A 15,291-nucleotide genomic window follows, 5' to 3' on the forward strand; every position below is an offset into this window, starting at 1 on the left:
CTTTTATGTTTAGAACCGACTCAGAAAATGTGATCATAAGGGCCTTAACTTTGAGATCTAATTTTGTTTTCGTAAGAACTGGTTCAAAAGTCCTTATGTGTTTTAATCCCAATGTACTTTTAAAGTGTGATGATTGCCCTCTTTTTTTTGTTATTCATGTATTTTCTACACTTTTTTTTTTTTTTAATAAACTCTGAATAAAGGTTAAAAAGTGGCATCGATATCTCAAAAACACCCTCTTAAGGCTGATGATGTTGTTTTGATGTAATTGCTGCAGAATGACGTCTCCTTATCCTTTAGGACAGGCCTGACTGTGTCTAACTATGCAAGCTGCTTGACTGGATGTCGCCCATTCAGGTGCCTCCTATTTGACTTTCTGTGGCAGATGGGTTCTTTATAGAACATGCCAACTGATATTAGCTTCTACTGCAAGGCAAGTGTTGCCCCTGAAAAAGCTGTGCGTGTGTGCATGTGCGTGTGTGAGGAGGGAGAGAGAGGGAAGGAGAGTCCACTGTGAAGAATGAGAAAATCTCTTAAAGAGCCGTGACGGGGCCCCGGTCGTTTTTTAAATGTATTTTAATAGGAGGGACCCTGATGTCCAGGGCAATTCATCTCCCATCTCCCTGTAATGAAAGGAGTCGTGGCCGGGACCGGGGCCGGTCTGGAGGGGTGGGGAGGGGGCGATACAAAGGCTGCATGTGGCTGTGACTCATTATGCTGCAGTTAGGCAGAGGGCTGCATGGAGGCAGCGGGGGTTAGGGTCCCCACAGACCGGCTCAGGGGCCACAATGCCGGCATGGACGGGCTGTAAAGGGAGACCCTGCCATGCCATTATCCCGCCTGCTACTAACGAGGGCTTCATGCGCCTTTGATATAATCTCACTATTGAAATCCTGATAAATCCCCCCTGCGTTTACAGCCAAATCCCATTTGTAACGGGTTCGTGGAAGGCTGTGTGAGCGCGTGCGTGGCCCGCCAGTGTATGTGTGCGTGCGTGCATGTGCGTCTTCACCTGCTCCTCTCTCTCTCTCTCTCTCTCTCTCTGCTCTGGCAGCCGAGGCCAGGCAGAGTCTCGTGTTAAAACCGAGCCGTTACACCGGCTTTAATTAAAAAAATCCCCTCTTGCGCGCACAAGACATCTCGTGAGTTGATCTGATCTGAGACCGAATTAGAATAAAATCAATGTTCAAATGGATAGAGTCCCTTTTCTTTGGCTCAGATATGATCTGTTGGGCAAACAATTACTGGAATACAACACACCAGGGGGATGAATAAAAGAAGGCCAAAAAAGCACATTTATGGAATGTATTAATGAAAGTAAAATGAGCTCTAAGATGATGCTATTACCACCAGTTACAACATATTTCCTTTCTTATGATTCTCTGGCACTACAATTATTCAGTGCGTTAAGCTGCATCAGCATTATGAGTCTGTGAAAAGTGTATTAAATGAACTCTTATCAGCCTGGATGGAGGCGATCTGTGGTTGAGGATAATTACAAGTAGTGCCATATCTGTGCGTAAAGTTCTCTCAGAGGTGGAGAGGTCAGTGGGACAGCTGAGCGTGCCAGTGGCTGCCTTTACACGGGTGGGTTACATGGGACACGTGCGTGCGTGGGGATCCATCCAGCCCGAGTTTCAGCATAAATCTCTTAACAGTGAAAGTGCGCCTAAGGGGTAACGCATCCCCTTAACAGACACTCCTATTTAAATGCTTTGTCCTCTATCTCAGGGACACTGCGCATCTCCGCGCTCCCCCTCCATGTGTCGGTGCGCAGACTCATGTAACAGCCCGAAGAACATAAACAAGCAACGGGAACTATAGCTGTATTAAATCAAGCCCCGCGTTCGGACCGGACATTCGGGTGCCAAGTTACTCCGCACAGTCCAGGAATCTCTAAACGGGGTTTTAGAGGTCTTTCAGAAGTCCCCCTTTTTTCCCCTCTCAACGCCCGGATTGGTCACAGCGCGGCTCATTTGCATGCCTCGCCGTATAAACCCTCCTGCAGACACTGCAGCCCTCTTGCGCTGAGAGAGCAGCACACCTCCAGAAGAGAGAGAGCGGAGCGCATCCAGAGTGCGCATTGAAAGACATATGGAATATTTATTACAGGCGCTATAGGGAAAAGACAGGAGAGTCGACAGGAGTCGGGAAGGGGTTTCTGTTTTGCAAGTGTGTTTTTTTCCCTGAACTCTCAATTGGACTCATTTCGGGACAGTTAGCTGAATTTCCCATTATTTTTGGAGTGAGGGTGTCAAGATGGGAGAAACAGGGTGGAACGGGCTGCTGGTGCTCGTCTCTTTGCTGAGCCTCTCTGCTGTCACACAAGGAAAAACGGTGAAATATCAGACGTTTGAGGAAGACGCACCAGGGACAGTGATTGGAAACTTGGCCAAGGACATCTCCTCCGCTCCCTCTTCCTCGGGAGGCTCGAGGAACAATTTCAGGATGATGAAACAGTTCAACTCCTCTTTCATCCGTCTGAGGGAGAGCGACGGGCAGCTGACCATCGGGGAGAGGATAGACAGGGAGCGGATCTGCAAACACATCCTGCATTGCCTCATCGCTTTCGACGTGGTCAGCTTCTCCAAAGAGCAGTTCAAACTCATCCACGTCGAGGTGGAGGTCAAGGACATCAACGACAACTCCCCCGAGTTCCCCCGGAAAGAGTCGAGTCTGGAGATCTCCGAGAACACGGCGGTGGGCACGCGGATCCCGCTGGACTTTGCCGTGGACGAGGACGTTGGGGTGAACTACATCCAAAGCTACCAGATCTCCGTCAACAGCCACTTTTCCATCGACGTGCTCAGCAGGGCCGACGGGGTTAAATATGCGGAGCTGGTGCTCATGAAGGAGCTGGACCGGGAGACGCAGGCGACTTACGCGCTGGAGCTTGTGGCTATGGACGGCGGCAACCCGTCCCGCACCGGAACGACGCGCATCAACATCAAGGTGAAAGACTACAACGACAACAGCCCGGTGTTTGACAGGAACAGCTTCTCCGTGGACCTGCCCGAGGACGCACCGGTGGGCTCCCTCCTGCTGGACCTGAACGCGGAGGACCCGGACGAGGGGTTGAACGGGGAGGTGGTGTACGGGTTCGGGAACCAAGTGCCCTCAGAAATACTACAACTCTTCAGAGTGGACAGGAAGACCGGACGGCTCACCCTGGAGAGTCCGATTGACTTTGAAAGTAAGAACACGTACGAGTTTGACGTCCAGGCCACCGACCTGGGTCCGAACCCGAGCCCGGCCATCTGCAAGATAGTGGTGCAGGTGCAGGATGTTAACGACAACGCGCCGGAGATCTCCATCACCCCCATGACGTCCATCACGGCGGGCATCGCGTACATCACCGAGGCGGCGGCCAGAGAGAGTTTCGTGGCGCTGGTCAGCACCTCGGACAGAGACTCGGGCGCTAACGGGCAGGTGCACTGCACCCTGTACGGACACGACCACTTCAAACTGCAGCAGGCTTACGAGGACAGCTTCATGATCGTGAGTACCAACCCGTTAGACCGGGAGAAAATCCCCGAGTACAACCTGACGGTGGTGGCGGAGGACCTGGGCTCCCCTCCCTTCAGGACCATCACTCAGTACACCATCAGGCTGACGGATGAGAACGACAACGCTCCGGTGTTCAGTAAATCGGTGTATGAGGTGGCGGTGGTGGAGAACAACGCACCTGGGGCATACATCACCACGGTCGTGGCGCGGGACATGGACCTGGGGTCAAACGGGAAGGTCAGCTACAAGCTGGCGGACACGTACTTCATGGGCTCCCCCATCTCTACCTTCGTGTCACTGGACCCGGCCAGCGGGTCGCTTTACGCGCTCCGGAGCTTCAACTATGAGGTGATGAAGCAGATGGAGCTCCGCATCACGGCGAGTGACGGCGGCTCCCCGCCCCTGACCGGCAGCGCCAATGTCTATGTGAGGATCGTGGACCAGAACGATAACGCGCCCATCATCACGCAGCCGCCCCTCAACAACGGCTCCGCTGAGATCCTCCTGCCCCGGGACGCGCCGACCGGCTACGTCATCACCCGGGTGGAGGCGCGGGATGCGGATGAGGGCGTGAACTCGGACCTGTCCTACGGGCTGGCCACCGGCGAACCCTCCGTGTTCTCCGTTAACAAAGCCTCCGGGGAGATCTACCTGAACCAGGTGCTCAGCCACGACGTGGACGAGACCCTCAGCGTGACCGTGACGGTGAGTGACAACGGGAGGCCCGCGCTCACCTCCACCGCGACCCTCCGCTTCCTCATCATCGCCGGCCCCCCGCCGAGCGACCGGACCGTGTACCAGGCGGGGGGCGGGGACGAGGTGCACGCGCAGTGGGACCTGTCCGTGGTGATTATTGTCGTGCTCGCGGGGAGCTGCACGCTGCTGCTGCTCGCCATCATCCTCATCGCCACCACCTGCAACCGGCGCAAGCAGGACAAAAGCGGGGAGGACAGCGACTCGTACGGGGAGAAGGGCACGCTGGAGCGGGGCAGGACCCACGTGGTGGACAACCCGCTTCTCCCCCTCCACGGGGACGGGGCAGGAGCGGCTTTTGACGGACAATCCTACAGCAGCCAGCCCGGTGGGTTCACCTCGGCTCACCCCGGGGGCAGTGACATATGCTCGGCCTCAGAGGACGGCAGCGAAGTGCCCTGTGTGTATGACTCAGACAACAACAGCAAGCTCCGAGGGACTAAACACGAGGTGAGATGCCCCTTTGGGACACTTTGGAGAGGTGGGGAGGGGAGATGTGGGGAGGGGAGATGTGGGTTGCACTCTGCAATGTGTTCATCCAGCAGAAACTCACCTCTGTTTTCTTTCTCCTCTGTCCTCCTGCAGGGCTACTCCACTCTGCCTGGCTACGGGAACGGAAAGGAGGCTGTGAGGCCCATCACCATCTGGAAGGGGAACTCCTACACCACCATCTCTGCCAGGGACCCGGCCTTTAGTGGCAAAGACAGTGGCAAGGGGGACAGTGACTTCAATGACAGTGACAGTGATGTCAGTGGAGACACAGGCCTGAAGAAAGAAGGAGCAGTGGTTCCTCCCATGGGCGGCCAAAATGGTAAAGACATGCAAAACAATCCACTTATGAATGAAAGTATGAGATTATGTGAGTTTGGCGATGAGCTGTGGCTTTAAATCTAATTCCACTTTCTTTTCTTTGTCTCTTTTAGCTCTGTGGGCTTGCACCAGTGAGTGCAAGGTCCTGGGTCACTCAGACCGCTGCTGGAGCCCCTCAGCAGTGAGGGCCAACGCGGCTCCCTCCCCGGCCCCGACCCTCTCCTCCTTCAACAGCCTCCCCAAGACGGCCTCCCTTCCCCGGGACCCCAACCGCAGGGACAACTACTACCAGGCCCAAATCCCCAAAACACTGGGGCTGCAGAGCGTGTACGAGAAAGTGCTGCACCGGGAGTACGACTACGTCCTGGTCACCCCCCCCAGGCCTGTGAGGGTGCAGGAGATCAGTGACATAACCATCCCGGTTTACACCCCCACCCCAACACACTGCCCCAACAACGAGGCCTGAAACAGACAATTGCACACACAAACACTTATAAGCTCACTCTCAAAGAAATGTATAGTGTATTCAAATGTTTAATTTATGATTAACTGACGAGGAGAATAATGTAACTATTTGAAGTTATTTGTTGCTGTTGATTGTGCATATTATGTATAAGTTTATAACTGGATATTTGTGCGTTTTTGTCTTTAATGTAAAAGCCACATTTGAAGTCCATTCAATCACAAAATTTTGTTGGACATGAAGTGTATCATATGCAAGCTTTGTACATACAGAGATTCTATTTTTTATAAAAGTAATAATGAAGCAAAGATATGTAAATTTGAATTGTAATTATTGATCTTTACGCATGCTGACTATTTAAAAATGGCCCCTGAAACTGGTAAATGTGAGGGCTGGTGACCTGCAATGTATGAAGCTGATTATAATGAAATCATTTGAATGCAATAATAAGTCGATGTACAGATTTTTTTTTTATCATCACAGCATTCGGAGAGAAAATAAACTTTGAAATACTGTTCTGAGCAGCTGACTCGTGTGTGTTTTGTTCTGAGAGGTTACGATCCAGAGGTGAGCAGGCTGTTTGTGAATGCCTCGCAGGAACAGCCTATCAGTCAGGCCAGTCGCTGTAGTAAAAGCCAACAGGCGTCGCTGTTATTGCAGCAGTGAGCCTCTGTCCTTGCAGCCCACTGAAGAAGGTCAGTTTCGTTTTTTCCCCTCTTTTGTGAACATGGTTTTTCTGGTGGGGTGCCAGAGCAGACGCCAAGGTTTTCCAGCAAATCACTCACGCGTAACAGGAGCAGAGCAACCTCCACAGTTATTATTTTCATCTTGGTGGACCTAATAGGTGCATTTCACCGCCTGCAGACCTGCATGTTAATACGAGTAACAAAGATATGCTGAGCTTTCCACAACATCAATCATTACCACCTGATTTGTGCGCATGGAAGAGACATCCGTAATGAGAGTGGCTGTGCGTAAAGGCGCCCTTTAGGGTTCGCCTCGAAGAAGAAAAACAAGTCACATGCATACAAACGGAGGTGTTTTAAACAGGCAAATACAGTTGGGATTTGTTAAAGAACGTGGAGTCCTTGCGAATAAAAGCTTCCTGCTCCTCTGTCCGGATGTTTTCTTGTCTGTGTGCCAAAGCGCTCGGTGCGCTCCTTACGTAATCACCCTCCTTATAATCACGCATTCAGGGCACACTCCCGAACTCACTCACTCCCGCAGATATGAGGGGATCAAGATCGAAGTGGGCTGCCTCTTTTTTTGCACACTGTCATGTTAACATACTGTTTGTAGGATGGAGAAAGCGTGCGACATTCCGCCGGAGTCCCCTCTGACCTGCAGCAGTCTGTGGAGGAGGGAGGAGGGAGGGAGGGGGGTGTGGGAGGGTGATTCGAGGAGACAACCTCACCCTCTCCCTTCCTCCGTCATCTCCTTAATGTTCATGAATACATCTCGGTCCACCCACAGAGGCTCGTCATATAAAACTTATTGATATGAAAATTCTGAGGATCACAGCAGGGATCAGACTCGTGAGCAGCCAACACGTGGTCTTCAGAGAGAAAGAGCGATGAACTCTCTCGTGAGGGAACGCAACACTTTTTAAATATATATAATGTGCTGATCGTCTGCTGGAGGTGTTAGATTTCACCTGACTTTTATTCAGAGGCACAAACGTTGTCAAGGTTACGCACAGTTCTAGTGTAGGAGAGCGTTAAGGCAAAACTTGTAGTGACCATCCTCCTCCTCCTCAGGAAGAGAGGGAGGGAGCGAGAGGGAGGGAGGGAGAGGGGGGTGAGAGGAGTGAATGGAGTCGGGGCTCCTCAGGTGTTCGGCTGCAGTCATGGCCGGGAGCTCAGAGAAAGTACCGATCGCCTCAGCGGGACCGGAGGACCTGCAGCAGTTCATGCCTCCGGTGAGTGTCGCTGGGATCACCCGGGCCCCTGCGCCTCTGTCGGGGCCCCAACATCCTACAGGCTGTATCTATTTCATGACCTTTCAAAAGTTGCATAAACCGTCTCTGTGTCGCTGTGAATTTATCATAACACGGACACCTTGTCAGGTTCAGTATCATAGTTAAAGATTGTCAGAAAGCATCTCTTCTTTACGACAGTGTTGTCACTTTGGAGTTTATCTGTTTTACCGCGCAGGCCTACTCCGCCGTGGCGGTGAAGCCCGCCGCCACCGGCCGCCTCCTGAAGGCCGGCATCGCGGTGCTCATCGCCGGAGCCCTGCTGCTTCTGCTGGGAGCAGTTGGAGCTTTTTACTTCTGGAACAACAATGAAAAACACGTAAGGATGATATTTTATCATAAATCTTACTTTTAAGGTCAACTATAGAGGGAGGAGGGTCAGAGAAGAGAGAGGGTATTGTAATTCTTATTTTGGCTGTATGTGGGTTTGACTGACCACATGTATTTTTACTTTATCTTGTCCTAATTTTTCTTTTCTTGTCTTTATTTCATCCTCTACTGTAGCCTACAATTTAAGTTGCATAGATCTTTACATAAAAAAAACAGACCATGGTTTATAAAGATGCACTTTTCCACGTGCAGAGGACAGTTCTGTGTCTGCATCTTGTGCATGATAGTTTAAATCAGGACAGCTTACATGATTTAACAAGTTGTACCAAGTTAACACTTGTTATTGTAAAATGATGTGAGTTTTCAGAGAGCATTAATAGTTGGATTTTCTTACTTTGCCTTTCCATAAAGTGAAACAAGTTTCAGCTCATGTCACCACCCCAGTGATTTTTACAGGCTATACTCCCTCAAGGCTTTCGATCGAAAATCAAATCAAAGTCGGTCTGATCTGCTAGATAATTCCCTTTTTTCCCCCCTATGCAGTTTTCTCTCCTTTCAAAAACTTCTCTGAAACAAGAGGGAACCACCACAGAAGAAAACGGCTCTCATGCGTACTCCCATCCAATAAAAAATCATGTCACTTGAGGGAAGAAATTGTTCAAACAAGCTCTTTAGAATTGGAAACAAGTGAAATTATGTCGTCGCTGGTGGATTTTTTAACTAGTGTGAATTAAAAATGCTCAGCAGACTGAAGCCGCTCTTCAAGATGAATTTTTTCTTGCAGTGTAGGCAAACAGCAAAATGTAAATTAAACTCTTTTTTCATACCGTCTGAGGTAAAGCCTGGTGAATGGAGTCCTTGTGTGTATGTGGTGTGTGTGTGTGTTGGAGGGTTGTGGGTGGGTGGAGAGGGGTGAGCGTGGGGGTGGGGGGGCCCTCTCTGGTCCGGCTGATGCTCCAGGGGCAAGAGGTGTAAGAGACGAGAGGGGAAAAATGCAGCTTTCTGGGTGTTTTCTCTCCTTTTTTCCATTATGAAGTTTGAAAATGTTATTAAGACGTGATGAAAAGGCTCTGCAGAAGAAGGGTCATCATCACCCAGAGGTGTAAGGTTTGTATTCTCCTAAACAAGCGTGAATGAATGTGTGTGTGTCTGAAGGAGAAAATTGAGAGAGGAGAGGTTTGTGAAGAGAAGTCATGGGTAAGATTGGAGAGAGGGAGAATGAAAGGGAGAGGGCTGTTGGGGGGGGGGGACTCTCGGGACTCTCATACCTTACATGCCAGTCTGAAACCTTGTGTGTGTGTGTGTGTGTGTGTGTGTGTTCAGGTCTACAATGTCCACTACAGCATGAGCATCAATGGCAAAGTGGAGGAGGGCTCAATGGAAATCGACACGGCCAACAACATGGAGAGATTCAGCACCAGCAGCGGGGCGGAGGAGGCCGTGGAGGTCCACGACTTTGAGATTGTGAGTGGGACTGAAAACAATTAAAAAGTAATGATAATACTGTCAGGAGGAATAAGCAAGAGCATAAAAGCAGAGTCATCAAGCTGGACATCCGCCGTCTCTCCCTACGAGCAATCTGGAGAGGAAGAGATCAGATTTGTTGAAACTTTAAAGACCCTTGTGGGGAGACTGGCTCATTGCAGCAGTGGACAAACAAAGAACTAGTGGACATGTTGTCCCCCTGTGGGCCAATCAGAGTCAAGACGCATCGTCCCTCCAATTTTCATTAAACTCGGACTGGTGGTTTTTGACCTTTTAATTAAAGCGGTCCAAATCAGGCCAATCAAACTAGCGAAGCAGCAGTTTTGGCCTCTTAACAATTTAAATTCTGACCTTTAATCATACTGTCCCCATGAGTGTCATTTTAAATCTTGAATACAGTGCTAAGCTACATCACCCCCCCCCGATGTTTAATCTAAATCATGTTTGCAGATGTTTGGCTGTGATGCTGCATTCAATGTGCAGATGTGTTGTCCCAGATGCCTGCAGACGACAACACAACGACCTCTGTGACGAGTTATGAATTCCAGCTTCTTGTTTGTGCCCTCTCCTCTCTCACTACTCCAGGGCATCACAGGGATTCGCTTCTCAGGAGGAGAGAAGTGCTACATCAAGACCCAGGTGAAGGCTCGTCTGCCTGACGTGGAGACTCTCAACAAGGAATCCATGACGTTCAACCTGGTGGGTTGGTCCAGTCTTTTCTGATAAAGTGGGATCTCTTTAAGTTGAGAATCTATCAATAGCTCTTTCTCACTGTAGAAATGTGAAAACTCCTAAACTGGAGCTTACCAGAACCCGAGCTTTTAAAGATCATGTGAAGGTCTAGAACTGTATTTAACCATTTGGTATCTAGCAGCTTTTTTGAGTTTCTTCACTGTTACAATCCTCATTATTGATGTGATGACACATTAGTTTGACCAGTCATTTCACCAGAGGTTGAATGTTCCAGGATTCAGCATCACCTCCTGAGACCGTCCTATATTTAGCTCCAGGAACCTGGCCCCAAAGTGGGTGGAGAACAGTGTAAACAGCAGCAGAACCAATGACAGTGCATACTTGTGTGTGTTCCTGCAGTGGAAAGGGAAAGACACACGTCTGAGTGTTTAACTCTTTGAAACCTATTTAATCAAGTAATTACAACATAAACATCCAGCATCACCTGTAAGTGCATTGAAATCATTCGATCTGATGTTCAAAGCTAAAACTGGACAATCCATTAGGATCTTTTCAAATAAAGACGGACCGTTCGGTATCACTGTCTAATACGAAATACTTTACAAGTGAGTTATAAGGATCGAATATTCGGAAACAACCTATTTATTACTTTAAGACGAGTAATTGCAAGATACTCATGATCCCCAGAGGGTGAATCCTACTTATTTAGCTTATTTAGAATCCTACTTATTTAGCTGATTCCGCGACTTCTTCTCCTCGCATCAGGTCTAAATTTCTACTTGTTCAGGGAAATATCGCAACATCTATGGGATGGATTGGCACATACCATGGTGTAGACGTTCATGTTCTCCCCAGGATGAACCGTAATAACAGGCATGCTAACATGCTAACCTAAGAGGATAACCATGTACTGTACAGACGTGTAGCATGCTTACAGTGACAGTTACTGCATCTCCACTCAGTTATTCAACTCTTTGAATAATTGGAGTGGATTATGTGATTTGGACAATTCAACCACTTACCTTCAGGAGGAGAGCTGCACACAACTGTACATGTGACTGATTACTGCAGTGGAAGAGACCTTTATTCATGAATTACAAACACTGACAACTGCACTCGTTCTGAATGACTTGATCACTTACCAAACCATTGAAACTGACCATACAAATGTGAGCTTATGTTAATGAAAATACTGCAGAAAAATATGCTTAGAGTAACAAAAATACATTAATCTAAAATCAAGCCATATAAAAGATGCTACGTACAAATGTTGTGACGACAGACAGAGGGGAAGAGAAACTAAACCAATCATATACACAAAAAATGTAATATTTGCTAATATATCGATATTAAATGTTTCTCCTCGTCCCCAACAATTCCATTTCAGTCGGACTCTATTTCTAACCACGAGCCATTTGTGCAAAAGATAATACAAATTATACATGACGAGATATCTCAAATCTGGCAACCCAAAACAAAAAAAATCACGTATAGCTGATTAATGAGGCAAATCTTAAATCAGCCCATTACTAAAGCTAGCTGTTATAACTTATCAAATATATCCATTATAAATACTATTAGTTGTATTAATGCATTGTCGGTTCTCTGCTGAGCTTTAGATATATACTACAAATCCGCACCTCTGATATATTACTAATGTGAGCTGTGGCGTTAGCATGAATCACCCAAACCAATGATAAACCAAGGACACATAGGTGATTTCCATATGTGGTTTCCCATCACTTAACAGAACACGCACGCATGCACAAACACACAACAGACACACACAGTGAGTACGGTGCCATATGTGTGCGGATTGCTATCACAACTCACAAACGCCTGTGATTGTTCAATTGAGGCTGTCTGATAATTAAAATCATTTAGTTCTGCATAAGCCTCACATCCACATAAATCCACATCGCCGGAATTACCCTCATGAATGCATAAACACTGACTCTCGCTCACACACTCACACACACTCAGTCACACACATACACGAGCTCGCGCACACACGCGCACACACGCGCACACACACAATTAATTATGATGCGGGGCTGCTGTTATTGCCTCTCTGTCTCGTAAACGATCATTTATTCCACGTCTGTGCTTTTCTGTGTGTTTGTGTTGTTCTCTTTTTGCCTCATAAATGATCGTTTGGTTCACATTTGTGTGTTTGTGTGTGTGAGTGAGAGAGGAGACAGGAAGATGTTGTTATAATGGTTGCCGCAGGCTGGTCATTTGCTATAATTTAGAGTGATGGCAAATCTGGGTTAGATAACCACACACGCGCACACACACATAAACACGCACAAACGCACACAAACACACACGCGTCCCCATCCACAGAGAGTGGGTCAGATAAACTCTTATCTGTCAAGCAGTGGAGAAGGACCCCCGCTTTTATTTTTCCCTCCAGCAAATCATTTGAGCTGGGGGAAAAAAAACAGCAGCAGCATTTCAGAAAGGTTGGCGGATAACATTCCCTAAACATGTCTGTGGCGACTGCAGTGCAGCCCTCAGGAACAAACGCCTCTGGGCCAAATCATCCCCCACAGAATTCCCCCTCGTACCTGCAGGCTGTGGATACAGAGGACATATGTTTACACAGTCTCCCCTCCGGACACCTCATTAGTTTATCTGCAGAAACCTGTACATCCAGGGCATCTCCCCTCCCCTTCCGCTGCTGATGAGTCCTGACACTGTGTGTACAGCTAAATGTTGATGCAAGGGGGATCTGTATACTAAAGCCTCCTGGGCTTCCTTTTTACTGCTTGGTTTTATGTTGTTATAAGGAGCATTAACGGTGCAGCATTAATGCAGATTAGATTTGAGTGTGAGGAGTGTGGGCTATTTAAAGGGGAAGGCTAGTAACAAGATACATCATCAACCCTGATATTATGCCTTCAAGTGATGTTTTTTTTCCTTCTCACATTTTTCACTCTTTGAAGGAGGACGAGGTGATGCCGGCCAAGTTTGAGGACGATCTGATCTGGGTGGCGGCCGACACGCCCCTCTCTGACTCCGCCTTCCTCAGCAACAAGATCAAGGACTTGTGCGGAGACCTGCCCATCTTCTGGCTCCGCCCCACCTACTCGACCAGTAAGCACCTCATGGTTAAGACGTGAAAATACAAATCTGAAAAGTGAAATACACTCAATTTTTCAGGCTCTGTAAAAACAAAGAGGATGTGGGTCAAACGGTTTCAAGCATTTCCATTTAACATTGCCATTGTTCAAGCATGGGAAAGAAAAACAAGCTAAAAGAAAAGTCCCTTTGAAGTGTGAGCCGCAGACTGTACACTTCTGAGCATGCTGGGAGGTCAGAAGCTCTCAAAACACTATTTTTTATTCTACTTCATCTGACGCCTTCAAAAAGTCCGTCTGAGAAACGACTGTGCAATCAGGAGCCGAGGCCACATTAGTGCCACTCGGCTCCTAAATTCGGTCTGCTGTCAGAATGTGAGACTGTGATGTGTGCAGGCGGACAGAGGAAGAAGAGAGCCGCCCTGCGCCAGCGCCGCCAGACAGCCGGGGCCGTGGCAGAGGAGGAGGAGGAGAAGGTGGAGGCAGATTTAAACCCAGAGAACCCCTACCAGGTGAGTCACACGAAGGAACTCGCACTTTTGCTTCTCCCTCTGTTGTCTGCGTCCTGCCGCAGTGTTCACAACTGTCCGTTCGGATCTGAGGGACACCTGAGAGGGCTGCGGCCAGGGAGGGTTTCTCACAGCTGTGCAAGCGGCAGCAGATGCCGGGGTCACGGCATAGGGGCCTGGATTGTCTCTGCAAATCTGAGTGTATGCGTGGGTGTGTTTTCTGTGCATGCATTTGCTGTGTGAGGCTGTCCAAAGCTTTCCTTTCAGCATTGAGACGGTATGAATAATTCCACAACATCCCCCCTCCTCTCCTGTTGCCCTTTTGCCCTGCTGAGCGCGTGCACACACATGTGCACACAACACACACAGAGACTCCCATACATACACCCTCCAACCTCACCCCCTATGTTGGGCCCCACTTTCACTAATCCCTACACACTCTAAGCATCCCCCAACATGCAACATGCTCCTGACAGCCACAGAGGGGGGGCAGACGGCGAACGCTACGTAGAAAAAGAAAATATTTGACAACAAAAACCCACGTCTGACATCATCCCCTCCTCCTCCTCAACCCCGACTGTCGGAAATCGAAATTAATTGGTTCGAAATGAGCTTTTCGCCGCTGCTGAAGACATCAGCTACCACGTGACACAACGGCACGCTAACACCGTGCACCCTTGACCTCCCATGTGTCTCCTTTCAGAGAGGCCTGGAGGGCGAGCAGGGCAACATGAACATCGACCCCATGCTGGATCACCAGGGCGTGTGCTGTGCCGAGTGCCGCCGAGGCTACACCCACTGCCAGAGGATCTGCGAGCCGCTCGGAGGCTACCACCCGTGGCCGTACCACTACAGAGGGTGCAGGGTGGCCTGCAGAGTCATCATGCCCTGCAACTGGTGGGTGGCCCGCATCCTGGGTCTGGTGTAGACACCCCCCACCTGAGTCCGGGATTGAAGAAAGTAGGGAGGGGAGGGAGGGATGGATGGGGTTGCGAGGGAAGGGAGATGAAGGGGAAATGTTTTGCTTCTCATTTCCTTTACATACCTGTTGGTCAGAGCAGATTGGTAGAAAGATGAGCAGCATCAGTAGCCGTGCCCACACATTATAAATGCATGGAACAGAATCTAGGACACCGGGATCTCACATATAAAGGTTTGCAGTCGCTGAGCACTGCACAGCTTCTCTTATTAAAAAAACATACCTGCTTTCCAGTCAGATCCTCCTTATCTACAGCTCGACACGCTGTCGAGAGAACGTACAGCGGACCTGTTTTCACTGAATTATGTGCACAGCAGCACAACATGTATCTGTAGGTAAAGCAGGTGAGATTGTATTCATAGAGCTGACCTTTTCTTTCATCCTTTGCTTTCTGATGTAAATAAATGTATAGGGACCCGTACTTTTTCAGTAGCAGTCGGCTGGCTTAATTAGCGTCTGTTGTTAGTTTTACTTTTCATCCCTCATTATTTTTAACTGCTGTGATTTTAACTCATGAAAACAATGTACTGTACGCGCTCTCTCACAAACTCATCTCAATGTATTTTGACCTGCATTGAAGGAGCTGACTCAACGTGCAATATCACTGAATAAACTTTTTTAAGTAAACTTGAGAGCCTCCCACCTTTTTTTCATGCTGTTGGTCGAATTATTTCTATCACACCCTGTAAATACAGTTTGCTTAC

At 48.7% G+C, this 15,291-nt stretch overlaps 2 protein-coding genes across 2 annotated transcripts; both read left to right on the forward strand.

Moving 5' to 3' along the window:
* The first annotated feature begins 1,828 nt into the window (after positions 1-1,828).
* On the forward strand, positions 1,829-6,054 carry LOC118117272 (protocadherin-8-like). Its single transcript, XM_035169379.2, has 3 exons — positions 1,829-4,710; positions 4,846-5,071; positions 5,184-6,054. The coding sequence occupies exons 1-3, from the start codon at positions 2,260-2,262 to the stop codon at positions 5,534-5,536; spliced, it is 3,030 nt and encodes a 1,009-aa protein (XP_035025270.1). The 5' UTR covers positions 1,829-2,259; the 3' UTR covers positions 5,537-6,054.
* A 1,279-nt stretch (positions 6,055-7,333) lies between these two features.
* LOC118117950 (leukocyte cell-derived chemotaxin 1-like) lies at positions 7,334-15,214 on the forward strand. The gene is made up of 7 exons (XM_035170645.2): positions 7,334-7,451; positions 7,687-7,827; positions 9,162-9,302; positions 9,909-10,022; positions 12,965-13,115; positions 13,496-13,611; positions 14,312-15,214. Exons 1-7 carry the CDS (start codon positions 7,344-7,346, stop codon positions 14,534-14,536), a joined length of 996 nt encoding a protein of 331 aa, XP_035026536.2. The 5' UTR covers positions 7,334-7,343; the 3' UTR covers positions 14,537-15,214.
* Positions 15,215-15,291: the final 77 nt, after the last annotated feature.

This window comes from Hippoglossus stenolepis, chromosome 11, assembly GCF_022539355.2.
Source record: "Hippoglossus stenolepis isolate QCI-W04-F060 chromosome 11, HSTE1.2, whole genome shotgun sequence".
In the NCBI taxonomy this organism is placed as follows: Eukaryota; Metazoa; Chordata; class Actinopteri; order Pleuronectiformes; family Pleuronectidae; genus Hippoglossus; species Hippoglossus stenolepis.

What these genes read in the sequence shown, in the direction of transcription:
- LOC118117950 (XM_035170645.2), top strand. Translation starts at nt 7,344, where the DNA reads ATGGAGTCGGGGCTCCTCAGGTGTTCGGCTGCAGTCATGGCCGGGAGC. An exon ending in TGCAGCAGTTCATGCCTCCG is followed by an intron (nt 7,452 to 7,686) that starts GTGAGTGTCGCT and finishes TTTACCGCGCAG; the next exon opens with GCCTACTCCGCCGTGGCGGT. An exon ending in GGAACAACAATGAAAAACAC is followed by an intron (nt 7,828 to 9,161) that starts GTAAGGATGATA and finishes GTGTGTGTTCAG; the next exon opens with GTCTACAATGTCCACTACAG.
- LOC118117272 (XM_035169379.2), top strand. Translation starts at nt 2,260, where the DNA reads ATGGGAGAAACAGGGTGGAACGGGCTGCTGGTGCTCGTCTCTTTGCTG. An exon ending in TCCGAGGGACTAAACACGAG is followed by an intron (nt 4,711 to 4,845) that starts GTGAGATGCCCC and finishes GTCCTCCTGCAG; the next exon opens with GGCTACTCCACTCTGCCTGG. An exon ending in TCCCATGGGCGGCCAAAATG is followed by an intron (nt 5,072 to 5,183) that starts GTAAAGACATGC and finishes TGTCTCTTTTAG; the next exon opens with CTCTGTGGGCTTGCACCAGT.